General features: G+C 33.9%; 1 protein-coding gene across 7 annotated transcripts in view; it reads left to right on the top strand.

The window, feature by feature from the left end:
• Positions 1-25015, top strand: part of INPP1 (inositol polyphosphate-1-phosphatase) — a 58029-nt gene that overhangs the window by 25561 nt on the left and 7453 nt on the right. For 3 of the 7 annotated variants that reach the window (XM_051986008.1, XM_051986007.1, XM_051986003.1), the window contains exons 2-4: positions 12464-12734; positions 21968-22028; positions 24543-24743. In XM_051986008.1, the coding sequence (XP_051841968.1) occupies positions 12531-12734; positions 21968-22028; positions 24543-24743 (466 nt within the window). In that variant the 5' untranslated portion in view covers positions 12464-12530. Of the gene's footprint in view, positions 1-3797; positions 3949-12460; positions 12735-21967; positions 22029-24542; positions 24744-25015 lie in introns of those variants that run through there. The other 4 variants (XM_051986004.1, XM_051986006.1, XM_051986002.1 and 1 more) reach the window with 2 other exon arrangements.

The raw sequence follows: 25015 nt of genomic DNA, 5'->3' as shown, positions 1-25015 counted from the left end.
TGCGGATTTGCAGGTAGCAGTTTTGACATTGTTGTCTTTTGTGTTTCTGTTTTGATCTTCCCTGTCACCATATTTAACTTTCTATAGTCAGTCTTTTTTGTTGTTGTTTGCTCATTTTTCCAGCTCAATTTTTGACTTTTAATTTTACCATAAAGTTGGGTTCTACTCCTAACATGGAGGGGCTGTTGTTCCAAGCTTCATGTTTTTGTTCTACTGTTTTCAGATCTAGTGCTAGCATTCTGTAAGTTTTCAGTTCTTTCAAAGTAGTCTGATCTGAGGAGAGATGTGGTTGGTCAGTGCCATCCTGGCCTGTGCTATTTTGTGAGTGACTATACGCATTCTTTTCCTCTCTAGAACTGTAAGCAGGGTTCCTGCACCTGCTCAACTTGGGACTGCAACCCAGAATCATGTATGCAACACAGTCCTGCTTCCAGTGTCAGCAAAAGCTCCTCTGTAATTTCTTTCTGACCAATGGTCTAATCCTCTTGCCTTCTGAGGGCTAATCATTGCAAACTCCCCAAATGCTTTTCAATTCAGTTGCCCCCAACAACTGGTTTTCAGTAATACATCCTGCACTGGAGTGGGCTACACTGGACTGTGTTCCATTCTTACCCCAATAAAACAAACTTTTCCTGTCAACCTTTTAAGTTTTTAAAACTTGTTTTGGGCTGTAAAATTCTTTTACTTTATACTCTTGTTGGCTTTGCTACTCCAGAATTCATTTTGAGAAGTCATTTTAACCTTGGAGAGGAATTGGGAAAGGTTAGATGAGTTTCTGCCTTTACTCTGCAGTCTTGGTTCTGTCCCCCAATTTCCAGCTTTTTAGAGAAGACAATAGCATGGACTATCTGATAGGATCAGCTCCAAAAAAAGAAATGTTAACTTGGTTAGGGACTAGAGTCCTCACCATTTGATGAGTTGAAACATTGTAGAGCATTGGGATCTGGAAGCAGGAAGACCTAAGTTTAAATCCAGCCTCAGATATTGAATAGTTATATGACCCCAGGAAAATCACTTAACTTCTTTCAGCCTCACTTTTCTCATCAGTGAAATGGGGCTATCAATAACATTTACTTCCCAGGACTGTCAGATTAAAATGAGATGATATTTGTAAAGTGTTCTGCAAACTTTCAAGTGCTAGACAAATTATACTATTTATATAGTCTTTTAAAAAAGTGTTTTGCAAAGTACTTTAAATACAAACCTTTTTTTTTTTTTTTTGAGTCTCATAATAACCTGGTTAAATACGTACTGTGAGTATCATCCTATTTTACAGATTAAGAAATGGAGGTTTAGAGAGGTTTTCACTCATCATGGTCAAACAGCTAAGTGTCAGAGTTAGATTTGAAACTAGGTTTTTCTGATTTAAATTCAGCTCCTTATACATTATACCAATACTAGATTGCTGGAGAGTTCTCAAGTTGATTAAATTATCTCACTTTTTAAGTGAAAGTCTGTTTTTATATTATGGATAAATACCCTAATTGTCCATGTTGATATTCTTAATTGGGGCCTAGATAGTAATAGCAAAAACCTTAGGTAGCTCTTGCCCTTTTGTTGTATATTATCGAATACAGAAATTGTTATTTGGGGTCAGAATTGTATCAGATAAAATTTTAAATTTCATATTGAGATTCTTAGACCTACTCCTGTAGGTTAGTGTTTATTGAATGGTCATCACTCTTCTTATAATGGTCCTGAAATGGTTTTCAAGCTCTGTCTGAATACCTTGTGTGATGAATGGCTCTTGGTTTTCCAATTCTTTCTCATCTCCTGGGACCCTTCCAAATATTGATGTTTTTTATATTTAACTGAAATAGGCATCTCTGTCATGTCTACCTGAACTATAGAATTGTGAGTGATAACTTTCTACAATCTGATAGCTTTTCAAGTATTCAGATACTGTTATGCATGGAGGCAGTTAGGTGATAAAATGGATTAAGTGCTGGACTTGGTCAGAAATAGTCTTGAGTTCAAATCCAACCTTAGACACTTAACTGTCTCATTTTCCTTATCTGTAAAATAAGGGGAATAACATCACTTCTTAAAGGGTTGTTTTGAGGATGAAATAATATTTGAAAAATACTCTGCAAATGTCCCTATTTGGGGTACTCTTGGCAGATATTAAAGTGGCTTGCCATTTTCTTCTCTTGCTCCTTTTATAGATGAGGAAATTGAGACAAACAGGAGTAAGTGATTTATCCAGGATCATACAGCTAGTTAAGTGTCTGCTCCAGATTTGAATTCAGGAAGATGACTTCTTGAACTCTGTCTACTGTGACACTAGCTATCCCCTCATAAATAATGCATTTATTAAGTATTTATTATATGCCATGTACTATGCTAAGCACTGGGGATACTAATAAAAGAAAGAGTTATTGTCCTCAAAGCATTTACATTCTGTTGGGGAAAGACGATATATAAAAGAGGGTTGGGAGGGGAAGGGTCCTGGGGTGCAAATGCCCTTCAAGTGGCAAGGAAACCTGATTCCTGGCAAAATAAGGCAAAATTACTAAAATTTATTTTATAAAGGGCAATATCTATTAAAGGAAGCAGACCATGGGGCAAAGTTCAAGCCTGGGGAAATAACTTAGAATTTCTAGTGTATTAGGGAAAATGAAATACTTGGATGTGGCCATATGATATTGCTTTTAGAATTTTCAACTTCCTTAATCCCCCTTATTATCTTTTTTGAAATGAGATCCACATTTAAGATCATGGGCTTCTTGAAAGATAAGACTCACTTTTTTTTTTTTTTTTTTTTGTATCTCCATATCTCTAGGACTTACCATAGTGATTGATAAAAATTTTTTGTTTTTTCTTAATAACTCTTCTATTGTCCTAAGTGGTTTTTTTTCCAGCCTCTATTCATTCAAGGATTTAAATCTTCTTCATGATATTTTTGCAGCATAGTGCCAACTTTTTGCCTTCATCCTTGGGTATGCACTCTCTCTGACCACCTTATTACATATCATTTAAAAATCTGCAATTATTGTAAAATACAGGATAAATATAGACCCATTAGCTTCTTTAGATGCTTTCCTCTTGTTTTCCTCATCAGATTTGTGTGGTGTGTGTATGTGTCCTCATTGTCAGATATTTATGTTTAGAATTTCTTGTCCCTCTTTTAAAATTCCATTTTATCTTCCATCAACAGATACAGTGATAGTGACTTAGGGACAAGAACAAAATGAAGTGGAAAGGACTATAAATGATTTGACATCTGTTTATAAACTTGTTTATATACCAATTATTTAACAAAACAAAAGAATATTGTCTCAAACAAGGGAGTTGCCAACATTTCTTTCTTATTTCTGCGTGACCTTTTGAATCTATTTTTGTATATTTAAAATAGATTTGTTGCAATTGTCTTTAAAACATCACTGTCGGTCCATATATTCTTTGTGATCAGCTTTCTTAATGCTATTATCATTTTAGGCAAACATTCCTCAATTTAACCTCTACTATTGATCTTTTCTTAGAATACACAGAGACCTACAAATTGGTACAGCTATTCTGGAAAGTAATTTAAAATTGTGTCCTAAAAGTAACTTAAGTGTATATACCCTTTGACTGGGCAGTCCCATTATTGGACTTCAAAGATGTCAAAGAAAGAGGAAAAGAATCTATACATACAAAAATATAGGAGTCCTTTTTGTAATAGCAAAAAACTGGAAATTAAAGGGTTGCTTATCAACTGGGGAATTGATAAGCAAATTATAGTATATGAATGTAATATAGTACTTTTGTGCTGTAATAACCAGGAAGAAGGATGGCAGAGTAGATTGGCAAATTTCAGGCTCTCCTGATTTCCCCCACAAATAGAATAAATTTGTTCCTCAGGATGAACATAGACTGCTGAAAAATCAAGAAAACTTGGAGAAGTATAGAAGTCCTCCTGATACAACCCAAGAAGATCTGAAGAAAGGGAGTCTGAGACTAACCAAGGTGAAGTGCAAACACTTCAACAGGATCCTTTGTGGAAAACATATAGGAGCAGTATTGTCAAATTTCAAAACTTCAGATCAAAGAAAAAATTTTGCAAGAAACAAGGAAAAAAACCATTCAAATATTCAACAGCTATAATTAGAATTGTACAGGATTTATCAGCAGCCACAATAAAAGACCACTGGAATTATATCTACTGACTAGGTCTGTGGTCAAAAATGTTATATTCAGCAAAATTACCTATAATTTTGAATGAGAAAAAATGGACATTCAACAAATTTGCATATTTTCAGGACTTTCTGTTAACCAAATCTGAACTTTATTTAAAAAATTATTTATTTATTTATTCATTATTATTATTATAGCTTTTTATTGACAAAACATATGCATGGGCAATTTTTCAACATTGACCCTTGAAAAACTTCTGTTCCAACTTTTCCCCTCCTTTCCTCCACCCACTCCCCTAGATGGCAGGCAGGCAGTCCCATACATCAAACCTGAACTTAATAGAAAATTTAACACATAAGAACCAATATGAACGATCAATTTCTTTTTTTTTTTTTTTTTTTTTTATTTTTTTTTTTTTTATTTTTTTTTTTTTAAATTTTTTATTTAATAATTACATTATATTGACACTCATTTCTGTTCCGATTTTTTTCCCCTCCCTCCCTCCACCCCCTCCCCTAGATGGCAAGCAGTCCTTTATATGTTGGATATGTTGCAGTATATCCTAGATACAATATATGTTTGCAGAACCGAACAGTTCTCTTGTTGCGTAGGGAGAATTGGATTCAGAAGGTATAAATAATCCGGGAAGAAAAACAAAAATGCAGATAGTTCACATTCGTTTCCAGTGTTCTTTCTTTGGGTGTAGCTGCTTTTGTCCGTCATTTATCAATGAAACTCAGGTCTCTTTGTCAAAGAAATCCACTTCCATCAAAATATGTCCTCATACAATATCGTTGTCGAAGTGTATAATGATCTCCTGGTTCTGCTCATTTCACTTAGCATCAGTTCATGAAGGTCTCTCCAAGCCTCTCTGTATTCATCCTGCTGGTCATTTCTTACAGAACAATAATATTCCATAACATTCATATACCACAATTTACCCAGCCATTCTCCAATTGATGGGCATCCATTCATTTTCCAGTTTCTAGCCACTACAAACAGGGCTGCTACAAACATTTTGGCACATACAGGTCCCTTTCCCTTCTTTAGTATTTCTTTGGGATATAAGCCCAATAGAAACACTGCTGGATCAAAGGATATGCACATTTTGATAATTTTTTGGGCATAATTCCAGATTGCTCTCCAGAATGGTTGGATTCGATGAACGATCAATTTCAAGGAACTCAATATTAACAAATTGTTAATTTTTTTACACGAGAAATGTATAGCATATGTTTAAAATTGGCATCTACAATAGGGTAGCTCAAATGAAAGATTGGAACAGAGTTAAGGTAAAAATAGTAATTATATTGTATAAATGAGATACAGAAGAAGAATAGACATAGAGGCATTAGAGGGAGAGAAGGGCTCATAGGTCTGAAAACTTTCTCACATTGGAATGGGTTAAGTAGGAAACACTACATATATATATATATACTCTGAAGGTTATAGCACCCTCTAATATCTATAAAGAAATAAGGAAGGAGGGATGGGCAGATCAGCAAGCAAATGGTGAGGGAAGAAGACAAGGGAGGAATCCTTGGGTGAAGTGATGTTAAGTAACAGCAAGGCAAGTTAGGAGCAGAATTAAAAGAAAAAGTTAGCAAGGATAGGAAAGATATGTGTTTGTGTGTGTATGTCTATACCTACATTTGTATATAAAAATATATCCTTTCTTAACTATAGCCTGCTTGGGAATGGTGGGAGATGAAAAGTGGGAAAAAAATAATAAAATAAAAAAGGTTGCAGCAGAGAACCATTTACAGAGAGGTAAAGAAAAGATGGACACTCATGAATATAATTTCTTCTACTGATATATTTGCTTAAACTGATAATTGTTGTTATATATTTTGAATCCTCCCTGATGTTCTGCTGGGCATGTGACAATGTTTTTTTGTTTTGTTTATTTATTCATTATTATTATTATAGCTTTTTATTGACAAAACATATGCATGGGCAATTTTTCAACATTGACCCTTGAAAAACTTCTGTTCCAACTTTTCCCCTCCTTTCCTCCACCCACTCCCCTAGATGGCAGGCAGGCAGTCCCATACATCAAACCTGAACTTAATAGAAAATTTAACACATAAGAACCAATATGAACGATCAATTTCTTTTTTTTTTTTTTTTTTTTTTTTTTTTTTTTTTTTTATTTTTTATTTAATAATTACATTATATTGACACTCATTTCTGTTCCGATTTTTTTCCCCTCCCTCCCTCCACCCCCTCCCCTAGATGGCAAGCAGTCCTTTATATGTTGGATATGTTGCAGTATATCCTAGATACAATATATGTTTGCAGAACCGAACAGTTCTCTTGTTGCGTAGGGAGAATTGGATTCAGAAGGTATAAATAATCCGGGAAGAAAAACAAAAATGCAGATAGTTCACATTCGTTTCCAGTGTTCTTTCTTTGGGTGTAGCTGCTTTTGTCCGTCATTTATCAATGAAACTCAGGTCTCTTTGTCAAAGAAATCCACTTCCATCAAAATATGTCCTCATACAATATCGTTGTCGAAGTGTATAATGATCTCCTGGTTCTGCTCATTTCACTTAGCATCAGTTCATGAAGGTCTCTCCAAGCCTCTCTGTATTCATCCTGCTGGTCATTTCTTACAGAACAATAATATTCCATAACATTCATATACCACAATTTACCCAGCCATTCTCCAATTGATGGGCATCCATTCATTTTCCAGTTTCTAGCCACTACAAACAGGGCTGCTACAAACATTTTGGCACATACAGGTCCCTTTCCCTTCTTTAGTATTTCTTTGGGATATAAGCCCAATAGAAACACTGCTGGATCAAAGGATATGCACATTTTGATAATTTTTTGGGCATAATTCCAGATTGCTCTCCAGAATGGTTGGATTCGATGAACGATCAATTTCAAGGAACTCAATATTAACAAATTGTTAATTTTTTTACACGAGAAATGTATAGCATATGTTTAAAATTGGCATCTACAATAGGGTAGCTCAAATGAAAGATTGGAACAGAGTTAAGGTAAAAATAGTAATTATATTGTATAAATGAGATACAGAAGAAGAATAGACATAGAGGCATTAGAGGGAGAGAAGGGCTCATAGGTCTGAAAACTTTCTCACATTGGAATGGGTTAAGTAGGAAACACTACATATATATATATATACTCTGAAGGTTATAGCACCCTCTAATATCTATAAAGAAATAAGGAAGGAGGGATGGGCAGATCAGCAAGCAAATGGTGAGGGAAGAAGACAAGGGAGGAATCCTTGGGCGAAGTGATGTTAAGTAACAGCAAGGCAAGTTAGGAGCAGAATTAAAAGAAAAAGTTAGCAAGGATAGGAAAGATATGTGTTTGTGTGTGTATGTCTATACCTACATTTGTATATAAAAATATATCCTTTCTTAACTATAGCCTGCTTGGGAATGGTGGGAGATGAAAAGTGGGAAAAAAAATAATAAAATAAAAAAGGTTGCAGCAGAGAACCATTTACAGAGAGGTAAAGAAAAGATGGACACTCATGAATATAATTTCTTCTACTGATATATTTGCTTAAACTGATAATTGTTGTTATATATTTTGAATCCTCCCTGATGTTCTGCTGGGCATGTGACAATGTTTTTTTGTTTTGTTTCATTTTGTTTTGTATTCCTTGTCTGTTTTTCTTTTTTTCCTACTGTTTGTTTTAATAAAATGATTTTTTTTTAAAGAAAAGAAATATTCAAAGAGAGAATGCAGCATGAAGTGAGCAGAACCTGAAGAATAATTAGTACAATAACAACAGAATTGTAAAAGATAAAAACTATTGAAAGACTTCAGAACTCTAATCAATCCAAATCAGTGGTGCAGTTGAGAGAGCACTGGGCCTAAAGTCAAGAAAGATCTAAATTTAAATATGGCCTCAGATATTTACTTGCCATGTGATCCTAAGCAAGTCACTTAAGCTCCCTCTGCTTAAGTTTTTTCAACTGTAAAATGGAGTTAATTAAAAATACCTACCTTTTGGAGTTGTTGTGAGGTTTATATAATTGTAAAATACCTGGTAAATCATCTGACTCTTGACAGAGAAATGAGACATATTTTAGCTAGTGCTGGAATTTTGCTTCACTATACATGCTTGTTATAAGAGTTTTGTTTTTGTTTGTTAGTTTTTTTTCCAATGGAGATGAAGAAAAGGTGAAAAAGAGAAAATAGATTTTGGTTAATTAAACAAAATTAAAAATATTTATATACAATAATTTGTTCAATCACTTCCTGGTTACACCTAGTTGACTTCCAGGATCTTGCTATTACAAATAGTCAAGCTGCCTCTCTTCATCAACCATTATCCCCTTTGATATGCATGGCCATGGATCATGAAAGTCTTTTCTCTAGGCTTTCTGAAATAATACTTTATAGACTGTATGAACTGTGTTCAGCATTTCCCACCTAAGTTATTGAGATGTCTAAGACTATGAATGTCACATTCAAATAGAAATGGATCCCCAGTGTGACATGGTGATTTGTTTAATTGTTTTTCAATTATGTCCAACTCCTGTGACATCAGTTGGGGTTTTCTTGGCAAAGATACTAGAATGGTTTGCCATTCTCCTTATTTTATAGGTGAGGAAAATGAGGCACACAGAATAAGTGACTTGCCTAAGGTCACACAGCTAGTAAGTGTCTAAGGGCACATGAGTTTTCTGACTCCAAGCTCAGTACTGTATTCACCACACCACCTATTTCTGCATCTCCTTCTCCCTTTACCCCCTACCTAAGTAAACCACAAATTAACTATTTATATTGCATTATATTTTTATTTCTTTTAAGTGTCTCCCAATTAATTTTAATTTGGTTAAGTGCTTGAGCCTGGTTTGAGACAATGATAATGCCTTCCTCTGAGATCTTTGTCAACTTTCCTTTACAAACCAGCATTTCTTTGTGAATCAGAACTAAACCCAAACAAATAGTTCCTTTCTTTTCTTCTGAGAGGGCAGATTGTAAACTGGGTAAGTCAAACATTGTCGGATGCTATGCTTTTAGTTGTACAGGTAATTGAATATGGCATATGCCTTGTCTTGTCCATTTTTTGTGATTTGAAATTGGGAAGCATTATCCATAACATTCATATGAATGGAAGGTAAATATACTCCAATAGCAAAGTCACATCTGTCTTCCTTTTTATCTTCACAGAAATCAACTTTGAAATGCTTTTACCCTTAGGTTTATAGGTTTCTTTAGAGGAGTATATCACTTACTGTAACAGTCCTGCCCCCTTCTCCTTCATGATTTCATTAGCATGGCCCAGTAACAATTCCTTTTCCACCAGGACTCAATAAAATAGTCAATATTTACATAGCACTTGAAGGTTTGCCAAAGTTCTTTACATATATTCTCTCATTTGATCATTCCTGTAAGATGGGTGCTATAAATATCTCTCCCCCCAATAAGGAAACTGAAGTTATTGTTTTTAAAAGTCCAAAAGGCAGTAAGTGTCTGAGGTAGGATTTGAATTGGGGTCTTCTTGATTGCAAGTGCTCTAACCACTATCTAGGTGGCTATCTAGATGCCATCAATAATCCTATAAATTTGTTTTTATCTCTTTGTGTTACAATTTTGACTTTCATCTTGTTCCCCATAATCTGTGCATTGGTAAATATCTGAAATCCAGAATATTATTGTTCCTAACACTCCTTTCTGATTTTTCTCCTGAGAATTCTGTGCATGTCATACCTTAAGTAGAATTCCAAGAAATGAAGGGAATGTTCCCTTGAATAGGCATAGTAAAAATGGCATCTAGCATCTTTGTCTTCCTTCTAGTATGTGATCCTTTTTTCTCAAGAGAGAACTGTTTCATTTACACTGGATTTAAGGGCTGCTGCCTTATCCAGTGATACCTAGTGAAAAAACAGAAGTCTAATAGAGGCTTCAATATAGGCCATTGTATGTATCCTCCAGAGCTGGAATTATAAACTTTTTTGCGTGTCCTAAATACTTTTCAGGAGGAGACTGGTGAAATCTGTATTTTTCTAAATAATATTTTTAATTTGTAGGATTACAAAGGAAGCCTATTATATTGAAATATGTTTATCAAAATATATTTAATAACAAAGTTAGAGATCTCAGGTTAAGACTCTCTATTTTGTAGACCAAATACCTTGAGGAATGCGGATTTCACAGTTTTTTTAGATTTCAGATGAATCAGGAGTACAGTACTACTGTATAATTGTAGTATAATTGCTGTGTTTTGGTGGGTTCTTTTGACTGGGAAAGAATGGAATGCACTCAGTCAAATAGTGAACCTAGTATGGTTAAAATGGCACTGAACAAGAAGGTCTGGATTCTAGCTTTAGCTGTGAGATTCTTGGCAAGTTACTTTTTCTCTGGACCTCAGGTTCTTTATCTTAAAAATGAAGCAATTAATCAAAATAATCTCTGCAGTACCTTCAAGCAGCTATAAATAGGCAATTTAGTCTGTTATCTAATAGGCTAATAGGCTTAGATAACAAAAAAAGTATGAGAAACACCTGGACTTCAATATGTAGCAAAACTTGATAGAAAGCTAGTTTATCTTGAATTAAGTAATGGTTAGTGTAATGTCAGAAAGATTTTTTTTATAGATGATTTCATCTTTAAAGATATTCCATAGCCCATTACCACAAGGATGGACTCATCGCAAGATTCCACTCTATTATTTTGGTTTTGTTAAGAGTTGATGATTTCAATTCTCCCTGTGCAACAAGAGAACTGTTCGGTTCTGCAAATATGTATTGTATCTAGGATATACTGCAACATGTTTAGCATATATAGGACTGCTTGCCATCCTGGGGGGGGGGAGGAGGGAGGGAGGGGAAAAAACGAAACATAAGTGATTGCAAGGGATAATGTCGTGTAGAAATTATCCTGGCATGGATTCTGTCAATGCGAAGTTATTATTAAATAAAATAAAATTTATATTAAAAAAAAAAAGAGTTGATGATTTAAAGAGCAGAGCTCAAAACTATTTAGTAAATAAATACTAGCAAAATCTTAGAATCTATTCTGAAACTAAACTCAGTTCTTGATTTATTAAAAAGAGGCAGCATGACACAACGGAAAAAACAACTAGATTTACAGTCAAGATCTGGAGTTTAAATCCTGGCTCCAGAATTTTTAAAAATTCTATCCTAATAGATACATGCAAAGAAATGGGGAAAAGGCTTCATCAGATGAGAATCTCAATCCTATTTCACTGACTATTCTTCAGGGAACAGCTAGGTAATACAGTGGGTAGATTGTCAAAAAGTCTAAAATTCGGCCTCAGATGCTAACTATGTAACCCTGGGCAAGTCACTTAACCCTGCTTGTTTCATTTGTAAAATTAGGTAGAGAAAGAAATGGCAACCACTCCAGTGTCTTTACCAAGAAAACCCCAAACAGGGTCACAAAAAGTCAGACATGATTGAAATGACTGAACAGCAACTCTTTAGGGACATAGCTGTGAAGTTCCAGGCCCTATATCTTTTCCTTCACGTTGGAATTTGTATCTGGCTTCTACTACTTGCTATTTGAGTGACTCTTAGCAAGTCAATTAATTTTCACTAACAACCAGTAGCAAAATGATTTGCAAAGTAAAACTTGCTAGGTCCCACTGAGAACAGCTTCAACAAGTCACCAGCAAAAATAATTGAACTATAAGAGTTTTCCTCCTTATATCAAACTGGCCAAGATCTGAGCTCAAGAGTGCCATAGTACTTCTTTGCAGATTGCACAATATTCAGTATAAAAAAAAAATCTGTCCCTGATTTTGGAGAGATATCTTTTACCTCCTGCTTTTAAAGTATAGGCAAACAAGATAGTCATTAACCATTGCAACTCCTTTTGTCTTCATAGAATCATGGTCCTGGAACTGGAATGGACCTTTTAAGAAAGGAGACCTAGTCCAACCTACTTATTTTGCTGTTGAGGAAACTGAGACCCAGTGAGGTTAAGTCAAATAGGCAAAGCAGAAATAGGATGTGAACTCAGGATTGATTTCTGGATAGAAAAACATGAAGCCTTGATTCAGTAACCAAGATTTTTATCCAGAAAGGCTTTCAATAAATCTTCATATGTATAAGACTCTTAAGATGGGATTAAAAAACTTCAAATACTTCTTTAAAACATTAGCTCACAAAATAACATTTAAATATCCTTCAATAATATGAATGACCAATTTGAGTGAGACCAATATAGTCTCCACCCACCAAAGACCAATGAATTTCACTTTTTCAGCTACACTGCAGTTACAGACAGATGCCTAATTGTAGAGGAGCCAAGGGGCTCCTTTTCAGTGACACATAATTTTGCATCATCTTTTCTGAGCTTACTTTTCTTTCACATTCTTGTATTTTTCCAGCAGACAGCAGTCTAGAGTTACTGTGTGGCTTTCACCCTCAACTACGAGCTGAAAGGCACAGCTTTCAGAAATGTCAGAAATCCTCCGGGAACTAGTCTATGTTTCTGAAAAGGCAGCAAACATTGCCCGGGCCTGCAGGCAGCAAGAATCGCTTTTCCAACTACTAATAGAAGAAAAGAAAGAAGGAGAAAAGAACAAGAAATTCATAAATGACTTCAAAACATTGGCTGATGTGCTGGTACAGGAAGTTATAAAACAGAATATGGGCAACAAGGTAAGAAAGCTTGTAGAAAAGACTATTGTTTTTCTCTCTGTATATTTCATTTGCAAACCAGATAGAAAGAGCTCTAGATTCTCTCCACCATCTTTTTTTTTTTTTTAATATATATATATATAGTTGCTTTTTTTTTTCTTTTTAATTTATGGATAGATATTTAAAATTTTAACTTTGATTTATTTTTAATTTTCTTTATGAATTCATTTCATTCACAAATCAGGCATAAAAGAGCTCTAGATTTGGACTCAAGGAGATTTGAGTTGAAGTCCTGGCTCTAGCATTTGCTAGCTTTGTGATCCTGAGTAAATCATTGAACCTTACTGAGAAATATCTGGGGGGAAAAAAAGGAAATTGCATTAGCTATCCACCTGCTTTAAAAGGTGTTTAATAGAATGATATATAAAAGTAAATTATTGGCCTCAGAGAATAAGAAATGTTAGCATGGTTTTGGACCAGCATGTTTGCTGACTTCCTAATCCTTCTTATGGAAGGAGTACTGAAGAATTAATTATTTCTTTTTATTTTTAATTTCAGAAAACTTAAAATCAGTAAACCATTTATGAGAGTTAGTAGGGCACTGTTGAAGGTACTAGAGGAAAATACAAGATAAATAAAACTGTTAGTATGTACTTATTAATTATTAGATAAATCACATCTCTATAGAAATAAAGTAGAAAATGGAGCATAAGTATAATTATTATATAAACATTGTAATTAGGATCAAGAAACCTGGGTTCGAATCCTGTCTCATTCTTGTTATTTATACAAACATGGGCAAGTCTATAAATCTTTCCAAGTCTCATTTTCATGTTTTAAAATTGAAGCCAATTCATACATTGTTCAACTCAGGCTAATGGTAGATTAAATGCTTCTTAAAACTTCAAGTGCTATAAATATATGAGCTTTCATCCTATGTTTACATTTCTGGATAATAGATCTTCCAGAAACTGATAAACCATGTGCTATTATTTTTTTCTGGTACTGTTTAAAAATCAAAATGGCATTTTTTTCTAGTGTGACTTAAGTGATATCCTGACAAGAGGCAAAAAGACTACCTGAAATAATAAACTATGCTAAATGGCATTTCAAGTCCCAGGGAATTTTATTAAATTTAAATAAATACATTTTAATAAAGAAGATGGTTTTCTTGAGATGATTGAGTTATGAGGTCAATTGCATTAATCTGTCATAAAAGTGTTAAAAGAAACATGAGTCATTAATGTTCTTCATGGTATGAATCTAGATAAAGATATGGAAATAATTATCACTCCTTTGAAATTTGTTTGTTTTCTTTTTTATAAAACTATTTTAAAATTTAATGTCATTTTGACATAGAAGAATATCCCTTTAGGGAAGGGATTATTATGGATCTCTCATGTCCTTAGTGTCTTTAGGTCAATCAATCAATACTTATTAAGCACCTACTATGTGCCAGGCATTCTTCTAAGGAATGGAATACAAAAAAGGACAATCCTTGTCCTCAAGGGTCTTACAGGCCAATGGGAGAAAACCACCCCAAAAGGAAGCTGGAAACTAGTGAGGTCAGGGATACAATGTACCCAGCCCTAGAGCATGATGAAGAAGTAAAAAAGAGTACTGGAAGATGGGAAATGCAGAAAGTATGTGCTTGGAAAATTCATTTTCAATTGAAATGATCTGTCATTTCATTAATGCTGGAATTGACTAGGAGTTCAAATTATAACCCATTCATACCTTCTCATTCCATGTAATTCTTATTCTAGGTTTCTTATAAACCTTCCATAGATATTTTAATCAGTACACAAAAAGCTTTCTTTTATATATAATATATATATATATTTAATATACATATATATTATAATGGGCAGCCCTCTGACAATCTACTCTATTACCCTTTGTTATGTGACTAGTCCACTTGCTTTCCTAATTATACATTCCTTTATACATGAGTAACTTTTATGCCCCTCTTTGTAAATAAGCTGACTTTGGTTAGATGCTATATTCTCTGTATACACAACTTATATATTTCAATGGTCTCTTGGGTCATGTCTAATTTTTGATTCATTAGAGGTCCTGAATCCATAATTTACAATATTATAGTTTAACTAAAAGAATATTAGTGTTAAATATAGCATTTTTGTGTCAGGAAGTAATATGATATCACTGAAAACCATATATAATCCAGTGTAAATCCAAATCAGAGCTCAATTCACTCATTTGTATTTACCTATAGTTCCTCTTAAATCCCATGTACTGATAAATTAATTCAATGGACCACCCATCTTATTTCACAACATAATAATAAATAAGATATACCCTTCATCAAAATACTTTTTCCTATCCCAAGAGAACAGATCTAACTGAGGAAATTTTATAGTATTTTTAGGCTTGCTTCAAGCAGCATAATGTCATTGAACATAGGGATATATCTGAAGAACTTTCCTGTCTACAGGGGAGATGTTTGGATAGCACTAAATGCCCTCCATGACAGTAGTGAACATATAAAGATAGCTATGTGGTTCCGTGGATAGAGTAGTGGCTCTAGATGTAGATAAATCTAAATCTAATAAGTTTTTAGACACTCACTAATTAACCCCCAGAAAGTCATTTAACTTCTGCTTACCTCAGTTTCCTCATCTGTAAAATGGGGATAATAATAGCACCTGTCTCCTGGGGTTGTTGGGCTCAAATGAGGTATTATTTGTAAAGTTTCACACACAGTCAGGGGCACATATTAAGTACTTACTAAAAGTTTGTTTCTTTCCTTTCTTTGAGGACTGCATGCTTAGGTCTGTCTTGAATATAGCTAATTGGAGAATTATTGAATAAAGTTAGTTCTGTGGTTATATCTAACAAGGAATCTGGCCAAATCTGACATATGGATGCAAAACATCTTGCTGTAAAAGAAGTTTTAAGGCTGGATTTTCTTCTTTGAAGTTGAATGATTTGTTTTAATTCGCTAAAGTAGAATCTTGCATGTATATAGTTCCTGTACCTTTCATTAATTGTATGACTGACTGTGAATATGAGGTTTTTTGCTATAGAGAAATTAGCTGTGGAAAGCTGACTATTACCTCTTTAAAGGTTTCCCTCAATGATTCTCTCAGCACATACTCAGACTCTCCCCTCCCCATAAATATTTAATAGAGATGAGAAAGTATGACTATAGCCAGGATCATTAAATTGTGTTTTCATTCTTTTAGATCAGTTCCTCTGTGCCTTTAAACAGCACAGATTTCTTTTTAGCATACCTGGCAAGGTCCAACCAACATTTTTACTTCATTTTAAGAACTACTTTTAAAATTTCTTCTATTGCACATAAGGTATTAAGGCACCTGAGTGCAAATGTGATTCTTTTATTCTCATCAGTGATAAGGATATAAACTATTATAAAGTCTGTTCATTTCTTTTTCCATTTTAGATTTATTTGTTGTCTTCTTAAAAATTTTATTCATAAATGCTGTTAGTGATAAGGTCTTCAATGTTAGTTGTGATTAGCAGAGAAATTGAAGAAAAAAAATCCCTTAGGCAAGCAAGAAGAAGGCTCTAATAATGAAAGATCAGTTTAGTTTCTGGGGCCCACCCTCTAAAGGAAATCCAGTCAAAAATCCAAGTTATGCCAAGACCCTGAAGCTAAAATTTTACTATAAAATAATTTATGGTCCATGGTTTTGCTTCTACCTTCCTTTGGATCAGCCCATCATGACACTCTACTTCTTGGTATCTTTTTCCCCCTATTCCCCATCCCAAGCCATGTGGTATCCCTCTATCTCCACTATGCTTCTCAACCTTACTTCTCCTCCTTACAGCTAACTCTTTTAAGGTGCTAAGTTCTCTTCAGGATTTAGCCTGCCAGCTAAGGGCATGCTCCAGCCTCATGGGGTACTCACTTCCTACTGGGTTTTTACAGGAACTTTATAAGCATCTTTCATATGCTCTTCTACTCTATTTCATATTTATTACTCCTGGTGTTTATGATATCCTTTCATTTTGTCTGTAACCTCTTCCTTAAATAAATCTACCTTTTGCCAAAGGGAATGGCTATTGTGAATTCTTCACATAACTAAACCTCAACTTTTGGTGCCTGCCAACATTTGGTGACAAACCCCACATCATATCAGTTAGGATGACCTGGTGTTTAGTACGGTTTCTTGACAATTGTCAGCAAGCTTATCTTCCCCATACTGCTTTTTAAAAAGTTTGAATGTCTATTTTTTTAAATAAGAGTTTTTACACTTTTTTAAAAACGTTATATTCACTTTTAGATATGCCTTCCTTTCCTGCAATCAAACTTTCCCTTGTAACAAAGTGAGACAGTTTAACAAAAACAACTGATTTGGTGATCACATCTGAAAAAGTATGCAATATTCTACTTCTGTAGTCCCCAACTCTCTACCAAAAAAGTTTCATTAACTAATTTTGGTCACAAAATTAGTCATTTCATTTACTCATTTTGGATTCCTGTTAATATTCTTTTAATTTACTTTATTGTAGTTACTGTGTAACTTCTTTTGGTTCTTGTCATTTCAGTCTATATCAATTCATAAAAATAATTCCGTATTGGTCTAATCTGTCATTCCTCACTTCACAATAATATTCTATTACTATATACTTTACTTAACTGTTTTCCAGTTACTAGGTACCCACTATGGTTTCAATTATTTACCTACACAAAGAGTGTTGCTATTGGTATTTTGATTCAATTATAGTTGCCTTACTTTCTGACTTTGAGCTCTCTGGGAGGGAGATGGGATAATATATCCAAATGTAGGACTGTGAGATCAAAGGGCATTAAGAGTTATCACTTTTTTTCAGATTCTAAAATATTTGTTCAGTTCCTTCGATTATTAATCTATTGAGGAAAATCAGTTTGTATTCATTCTACATATGCATATATGTGTATATTACACATATATACACATGCCTACATATCTTAGATATCAGGCTTAAATCAGTGATATGATTTTTTTTTTACTGCTACATGAGGCAAAACAACTACTAATATGCTGCCATTCTTAACTATGATGTTTTTGAAAGTGAACTTGTACTATAATTCCCTATCTTAGTCTCTAGCAAGAAAGCTAAGTATTGGTTGCAAAATTTTTTCTTCTGTTTTGATCTCTTGGTTGTGAGAAATGTTTTGCATTGTTAAATTTCTCTAATAACACTTACATGTGTCAATTTCTTAAATCTGGAAAATGGATAAAAGCTTATTTTAAGTTGGAATTGGAACAGTTATAATGTTGGGCAGTATTTGTCTTCTCATTGTCATCCTTTCTTCAAATTTAGTGTTAATTTTTATCTTGGCTTTAATTAATTGATGATTGTACTGTACAAACTTATTTATGAATGACTCCTCTATCAATAATGGATAATTTTCTGTCTGCTACAGGATAAGCAACTTTATTTTTATGTGTTGCTATCTAGTCTTCTTCTGACTTTCTTGAAATATTCTTGATCATAAAAAAGGGTAAAGGACCCACATGGGCAAAAATGTTTGTTGCAACTTTTTTTGTAGTAGCAAGGAAGTAGAAATTGAATGGATGCCCATCCGTTGGGGAATAGCTGAATAAGTTATGGTATGTGAATGTAATGGGATATTATTGCTCTCTAAAAAATAAGTAGGTTGATTTCAGAAAAGCCTGGAAAAACTTACATAACTGATGCTAAATGAAGCGAGTAGAACCAAGAGAACATTGTACGTAGCAACAATAAGATTATAGCAATGATTTACTATGATAGACTTGACTTTTTTCACCAATGAGGTAATTGGAGGCAATTATCATTGCCTGGGGATTCATAGACAAAATTCTCAGGCCCTGCTCTCAAGGAGCTGATGTTCTATCAGTATGCATTTCAAAGTGAGATGATTATGCATCCCATGAAATATTTCTTGTTAGCTTTGGCAACTTGATAAAGCTAACTTTTTTCCTTTTCTTTTACATATGAAAATTGTCCTTCTGTTTTACAATAGTTTTGGCGTTCTTATATTTATTTATACTGAGATTATAACTATTAATTAGTATAACCAACTTGTTTGTCATTTGACAGACAAGATAAAAGCTACTGTTTACTTAGAATCTTGAGTCTTGTGATGTACTTTTCAATTATTATCATAGCAAAATTCACTATACTTTCCATCAAAATTGATTGCTGTCACTGTGCACAGTGATCTTCTGGTTCTCCTCACTTCCCTCAGCATCAGTTCATGCAGGTCTTTCCAGGTTTTTCTGAAATCACTCTGCTCATCATTTCTTATAGAATAATAGCATTCCATTACATTCATATACTAGAACTTATTCAACTATTCCCCAATTGATGGGTATCCCCTCAGTTTCCAATTTTTTTGCTACCACAAAAGGAATCTCTATAAACATTTTTGTACATGTGGGTCCTTTTCCCTTTTGTATTATTTCTTTGTGGTATAGACCTAGCAGTAACATTGCTGGATCAAAGGATATGCACAGTTTTATGGTCCTTTGGACATAGTTTCAAATTGCTCCTCAAAATGGCTGGATCAGTTCACAACTCCCCCAACAGTACATTAGTGTTCTGGTTTCCCATATCCCCTCCAACATTTATCATTTTCTTTTCCTGTAATCTTAGACAATCTGGTAGGTATGAAGTGGTATTTTAGAGTTGTCTTAATTTGCATTTCTCTAATTAATAATGATTTAGAGCATAGAATCTGTTATTCTTAATTCTGTCTCCATTTCTGCTATTCTACCAACATCCCTGAAAAAAGCAGAAGGGGCCCAAAGAAGACTTGAGGGCCAGTTGGAGGTTTTCATTTCATGGCATTTACAGATGAATGGGATTTTAGAGATTATTTCAACATCAATTTTAAGAGGATGAAACTTAAACTTGTGGACCTAAAAACTTGTGACTTGTCCAACTTCACAAAGTAGTCAGTGGCCAATATTAACCTAAATCTTCTCTCTCTGAATCCACTAGCCTTTTCTCTTGGCCAAACAATTTCTTTTCTTTTTTTATTGTAACTTTTTATATACAAAACATATGCATGGGTAATTTTTCAACATTGACCCTTGCAAAAACTTCTGTTTCAACTTTTCCCCTTCTTCCCTCCACTCCCTCCCCTAGGTGGCAGATAGTCCTATACGTGTTAAATATGTTACAGTATATGTTAAATTCAATATATGTATACATATTTATACAGTTATCTTGTTGCACAAGAAAGATCAAATTTAGAAAGAAAGTAAAAATAACCTGAGAAGAAAAAACAAAAATGCAAGCAAACAATAACAGAAAGAGTGGGAATGTTACATTGTGGTCCATACTCATTTCCCAGTGTTCTTTCTCTGGAGGTAGCTGGTTCTGTTCCTTACATTTTAATTGGAACTGATTTGGATCCTCTCATTGTTGAAGAGAGCCACGTCCATTAGAATTGATCATCATGTGGTATTCAAACAATTTATTTTCTAACGTCCAGGGATGAACATTTCTGTATCTACCCAGGCTACTGCTTGGACAAAGGTGAAGTTGGCTGCTTTCCCAATTTGAAGGTTTTGTTTTTTTTTTTTAATGATAAAACAAACTTAAAATCTTTTTCTTTTTACCTTTCACACAAAATAGTGTAAGACACAAGTCTTAACAAAACAAAACAAAGAAAAACCAATGCAGAACATAGTGGTTCTCAGCTATTGCTAAATAGGGCAGCTGGATGACCTGAAGTCAGGAAGACCAGAGTTCAAATCCAGCCTCAAACACTTTGAGACCCTAAGCAATGCTTTGTATAACTTCACATGTGATTTCTTAATTGTGTGTGGGGATAAGGGAGAGAACCAAGAACTCAATTTAAAAAATAAATGTAAATTTTTTGTTTTGTTTTGAATGTAGCTGGGGAGAAATATTAAGTAAAAAAATCAACTGAGATCCTAGGCAAGTCACTTTTTTTGCTTCAAGTTTCCTCATCTATAAAATGACCTAGAGAAAGAAATGACAAATCACTCCAGTATCTTTGCCAAGAAGACCCCAAATGGGGTCACCAAACTCTACATGAAAAGATTGCACAATCATAATGATTAATAACCTAGTATCTATTTTTGTTGGCTAAACCTATAAAGCAAAAGGAAAAATGAGTACTGCTGTAGACTAATGTCCCTATTGCCTATCAGTATAGTTATTAAATTAAAATCTTAGTATCATCTATGCTCCATAGATGGTGAAAATGAGTTCAATAAAGTAATTTTATTTTAGATGCTCAAGGGGATAATCTGTACCACATTTTGACATATACTTAAAGAAAATCCATCTTTCCTATTGTAAACTCTCTACTCCCAGATAAAATGTCCATGATCCATAGGAATAATTGCAAAAATTTGTTGGGCCTAATTTATTCAGTATTTGTTTTCTCTTTATTAAAGAATATTTCCTTTATTTTGAGCACCTTTATATTTGAGCATATTAGAGTGAATAGCTCACCAGGCTTGAAATCAGAAAAAAGTCATCTTGATGAGTTCAACTCTGGCTTCAGACACTGAGTAGCTGTGTGACCCTGGGCAAGTTAATCCTGTTTGCTTTAGTTTCCTCATCTGTCTAATGAACCAAATAAGGAAATGGCAAGCTGCTCCAGTATCTTTGCCAAAAAAAATCTCAAATAGGGTCCTAAAGAATAAAATATGATTGATAAACAACTAACTGAACAACAATTTTCTTTATTTTTGATAATTTTTATGTTTCAGATGTCCTTATTTTGGATAATTCGTATATTCTAGTCCAAGTGCTAACAAAGCCTCTAAATTGCTGAGAATCACAATTTGAGATGAAAACAAAACCTAAAATCATCACTTCCATCCCAATCCTTGCCCACTAATCACTTGAGTACTATTTACTTTTCCAACCACTAAGGTATCAATTTATACCATAAAAACAGCAGTTAGACTTTTAGTGGTTTGTAAGTAAATAGAGGGATTACCATTGGTTCATATCTAGCAATTCTACTACAACTTTTGCAAATGAAGAGGAACATACACAGAAAAAAAACAACCATATACAGTTTTAAAATTTTTTTTGGGGGGGGAGGATATATATACCTTTAGGCATAAAGTAGAAAATTATATTCTAAATCGGGTTGTTTTATAGCTGAATTAATATCAAGGGCAGTCTCTGAATATTCACAACTTCTGTGTTGAATTTAGAAGAAATAATTAATCTGTTCAAAACTGAACTTGCTATTTTCTGTTTATGTCTCACCTTTTCCCATTCCCTATTCCCATCCCCAATCAATTCAGTTTCCAGGCTTGGAAAATCATATTTATGGAGAAGAATCCAATGAATTTACTAATGAGCTGGGTAAGTATGAGAATATTCATGTGTATGCTTTAAACTTAATTGTCAAAGAGTATTTTAATTTTTTATTATTTTCCTCTTTAGAAATATAATAGACAATAATTCACACTTCTGTGGATTGGTAATTCCAAATTCATTTACTCATTCTTACCTTTATAGCATGCTTTTTTAAAAGCACATGGGTTATAATCTATGAATCAATATATGTATGAGTATATAATATGAATATAGAGACATCAATGGAGCTTATACCTATGTTCAAATCCCATTTACTATGAGACCCTGAGCAAGTCGTGGCACCCATTCTATCACCCATGTTAATAGGTCACAATCTATATGGGCAGATCCTTACTTTGAGTTTCCCATGTTTACAAATCACAGAGCCTATGTGTTCTATCATGAACTGAATCTCTTTTAAGCACTTTATTTTTTTTAAAGATTAAGTAAGAAGAGCTTCTCCAGGTTTGGAATTGAACTAAAAAAATCTGCCAGCCTCAGTCTTCATAGTAGATTTATTTTAGATTACAGGCATATATCACCATTCCTAGTCATAGTGAAGCAGTACAGTGGATAGAGTGCCAGGCCTGCAGTCAGGAAAACCTGAGTTCAAATCCAATCTCGACCCTTACTAGCAGCATGACCCTAGGTAAGTCACATAACTGCCTCAGTTTCCTCATCTGTAAAATGAGCTGGAGAAGGCACTGGCAAACTACTCTAGTATCTTTGCCAAGAATACCCCAAATGGGGGTATAGAGACAACATGGAGAGTTGAACACAACAATTAAACAACAACAACAAAAATCACCATATCTGGCTTATTCTAAACTCTTTAAATGATAATCATTTGAATGAAATTATTCCTTTTACCTTTCAGCTTTCCATAACAACTTATTCCAAGTGTATTACCAATGATTATTTAGATATATGATTTCACAATGACTGTTTCCTCCCCATCTTAAAAAATATAGTCAGCTTAACCATCTTTCTTGAAAACCAATATATTTCTTTTACATACAAACAGTAGTAGTATGGTATATTAATTTGCTTCTTATTAAGCAAAAATGAACTGGGAAAGCATGCAAGATTACTTCAAAAACAAAATAAACAAAAGATAAGCTTGTTTTAAAGTGAGTGGAAATATACTCTAAATGATGGCTTAAGGGACTTTTGTGGATTACATTGTATAAGCTATATACATATACGTATATGTATGTATTTTGTCATCTTGAACCACTTTTCTCATTCTTTGCAGTGTTCAGCTGAGTATGATGTTGTCATATCTCTTTAGATAAACATAAAAATCAGCGTACCACTTCTTCATCTCATAATCATTAAAAATAAGCATTTCCTTGCTATTGCAATCTTATTTCATAATACTGATTGCATCTAGAGTACTAAACTTGGAGGCAGAAAGCCCTGGAATCCAATCCTGCCTCAGTCACTTACTAGCTGTGTAAACTTGAACAAGTTACTACTCTTCTGTTTCCTTTTCTGTAAAAAAGGATTTAAGAGCAAATGCAAAATACTTTGCAAATGAGATAATTCATGTAAAGTGTTTTGCAAGGGTCATGTAAATGCATATTTTCATATAATCATAATTATTCAGTGTGGATATTGTTCTAATCAGATCAATGACATCAGCAGGAATTCACTTGACTTGCAAATAATTGGATTTGTGAAGTAGGGGTGCAAAGCCATTGGCTTCACTTAGTCCTTTAGAGTCTTCTCTGGCAAATGGCAAAACATAGATCAAGATGACCAGTTATGCCCTGGATGCAGAGGGAAACCTTGGTCTTTATAAGTTTTATAAGCTATAAGCTTGGTCTTTCTCAGGTCTCAGTTTGTCTGAGGCAATGACAATTCGGTAATTAAAAGCTAAGTAAAATTTGAGTCAAAAGATGGTCTAATTTGCCTTCCCAAAAGAATCAATCTGGAAGGGGAAAACCCTCACAGTTTCTGGCCAGAACAGAAACAATTACTACTTATACTCATGTTGAATTAAAAGAAAAAACTATCTATTTTTGACATGTATCCTATATTCAGATGACTAAAAGTTATGAAATCTCAAAAATTAAAGTAAGACAAAGTTGAAAAGGCAAAACAAAGTTATTTAACTAACAAGAAGGATCTCTGAAAAAAAACTTCTGAGATGATAACTAGCAGAATAATAAGTAGTATTTATATAGCACTTTTTATGGTTTGCAAAGCGATATACATGTATTATTTCATTTAAACCTCACAATAACCCTGTGAGAGAAGTCCTATTATTGTCCTCATTTTACAAATGATTAAACTGAGGTTGAGAGAAGTTAACCGACTTGATTTATCCCACATCCAGTAAATATCTGAGGTGGGTTTTTATCTAAAGTCTTCCTGCTTACAAGTCCAGCATTCTTACTCACTGTGTCACCATGGGATGGATAAGACCATACCCACTTAAAAGCACAGATTGTTATTTATTGTTTTTTGAGTTTTTCAAAATAAAATGCTTTTTCATTTTTTCATTTTTCATTGTAGGAGAAAAGATCACAGTTAAAGTATGTCCAACAGAAGAAGAAACTGCACAACTTCTTAGTAAAGTTCTTAATGGTAACAAATTGGCATCTGAAGCACTGGCCCAAGTTGTCCATCAAGACATTTCATTTGATGACCCACGTCTGGATTTGGTGAAAATCGATATTCCACAAGATATCATGGGAATGTGGGTGGATCCTATAGGTAAGAAGGTGATGGTGGGTTCCTATCTTATAATAATCACATGGTTATTCTATTAATACCAGTTAAGGAGGGAACAGAGTAATCATTTCCATTCCCAAATGCACTTCAGAACATACTTCATGGGGAGTCTAGTCCATGATCATGTAATAAAAATTAGGTCTGTGATTTCATTTGTACAGTACTCAGAGGAGAAAACTCCATATATCAGGTTCGTTGCAACTTAAAATCTTACTGTAGTCTTCTGGAGCACTGAGAGGAAAAGTCACTTTTTC

The sequence above is a fragment of the Antechinus flavipes genome, chromosome 3, assembly GCF_016432865.1.
Source record: "Antechinus flavipes isolate AdamAnt ecotype Samford, QLD, Australia chromosome 3, AdamAnt_v2, whole genome shotgun sequence".
Classification (NCBI taxonomy): Eukaryota; Metazoa; Chordata; class Mammalia; order Dasyuromorphia; family Dasyuridae; genus Antechinus; species Antechinus flavipes.
This window is presented reverse-complemented; position numbering and strand designations above follow the sequence as displayed.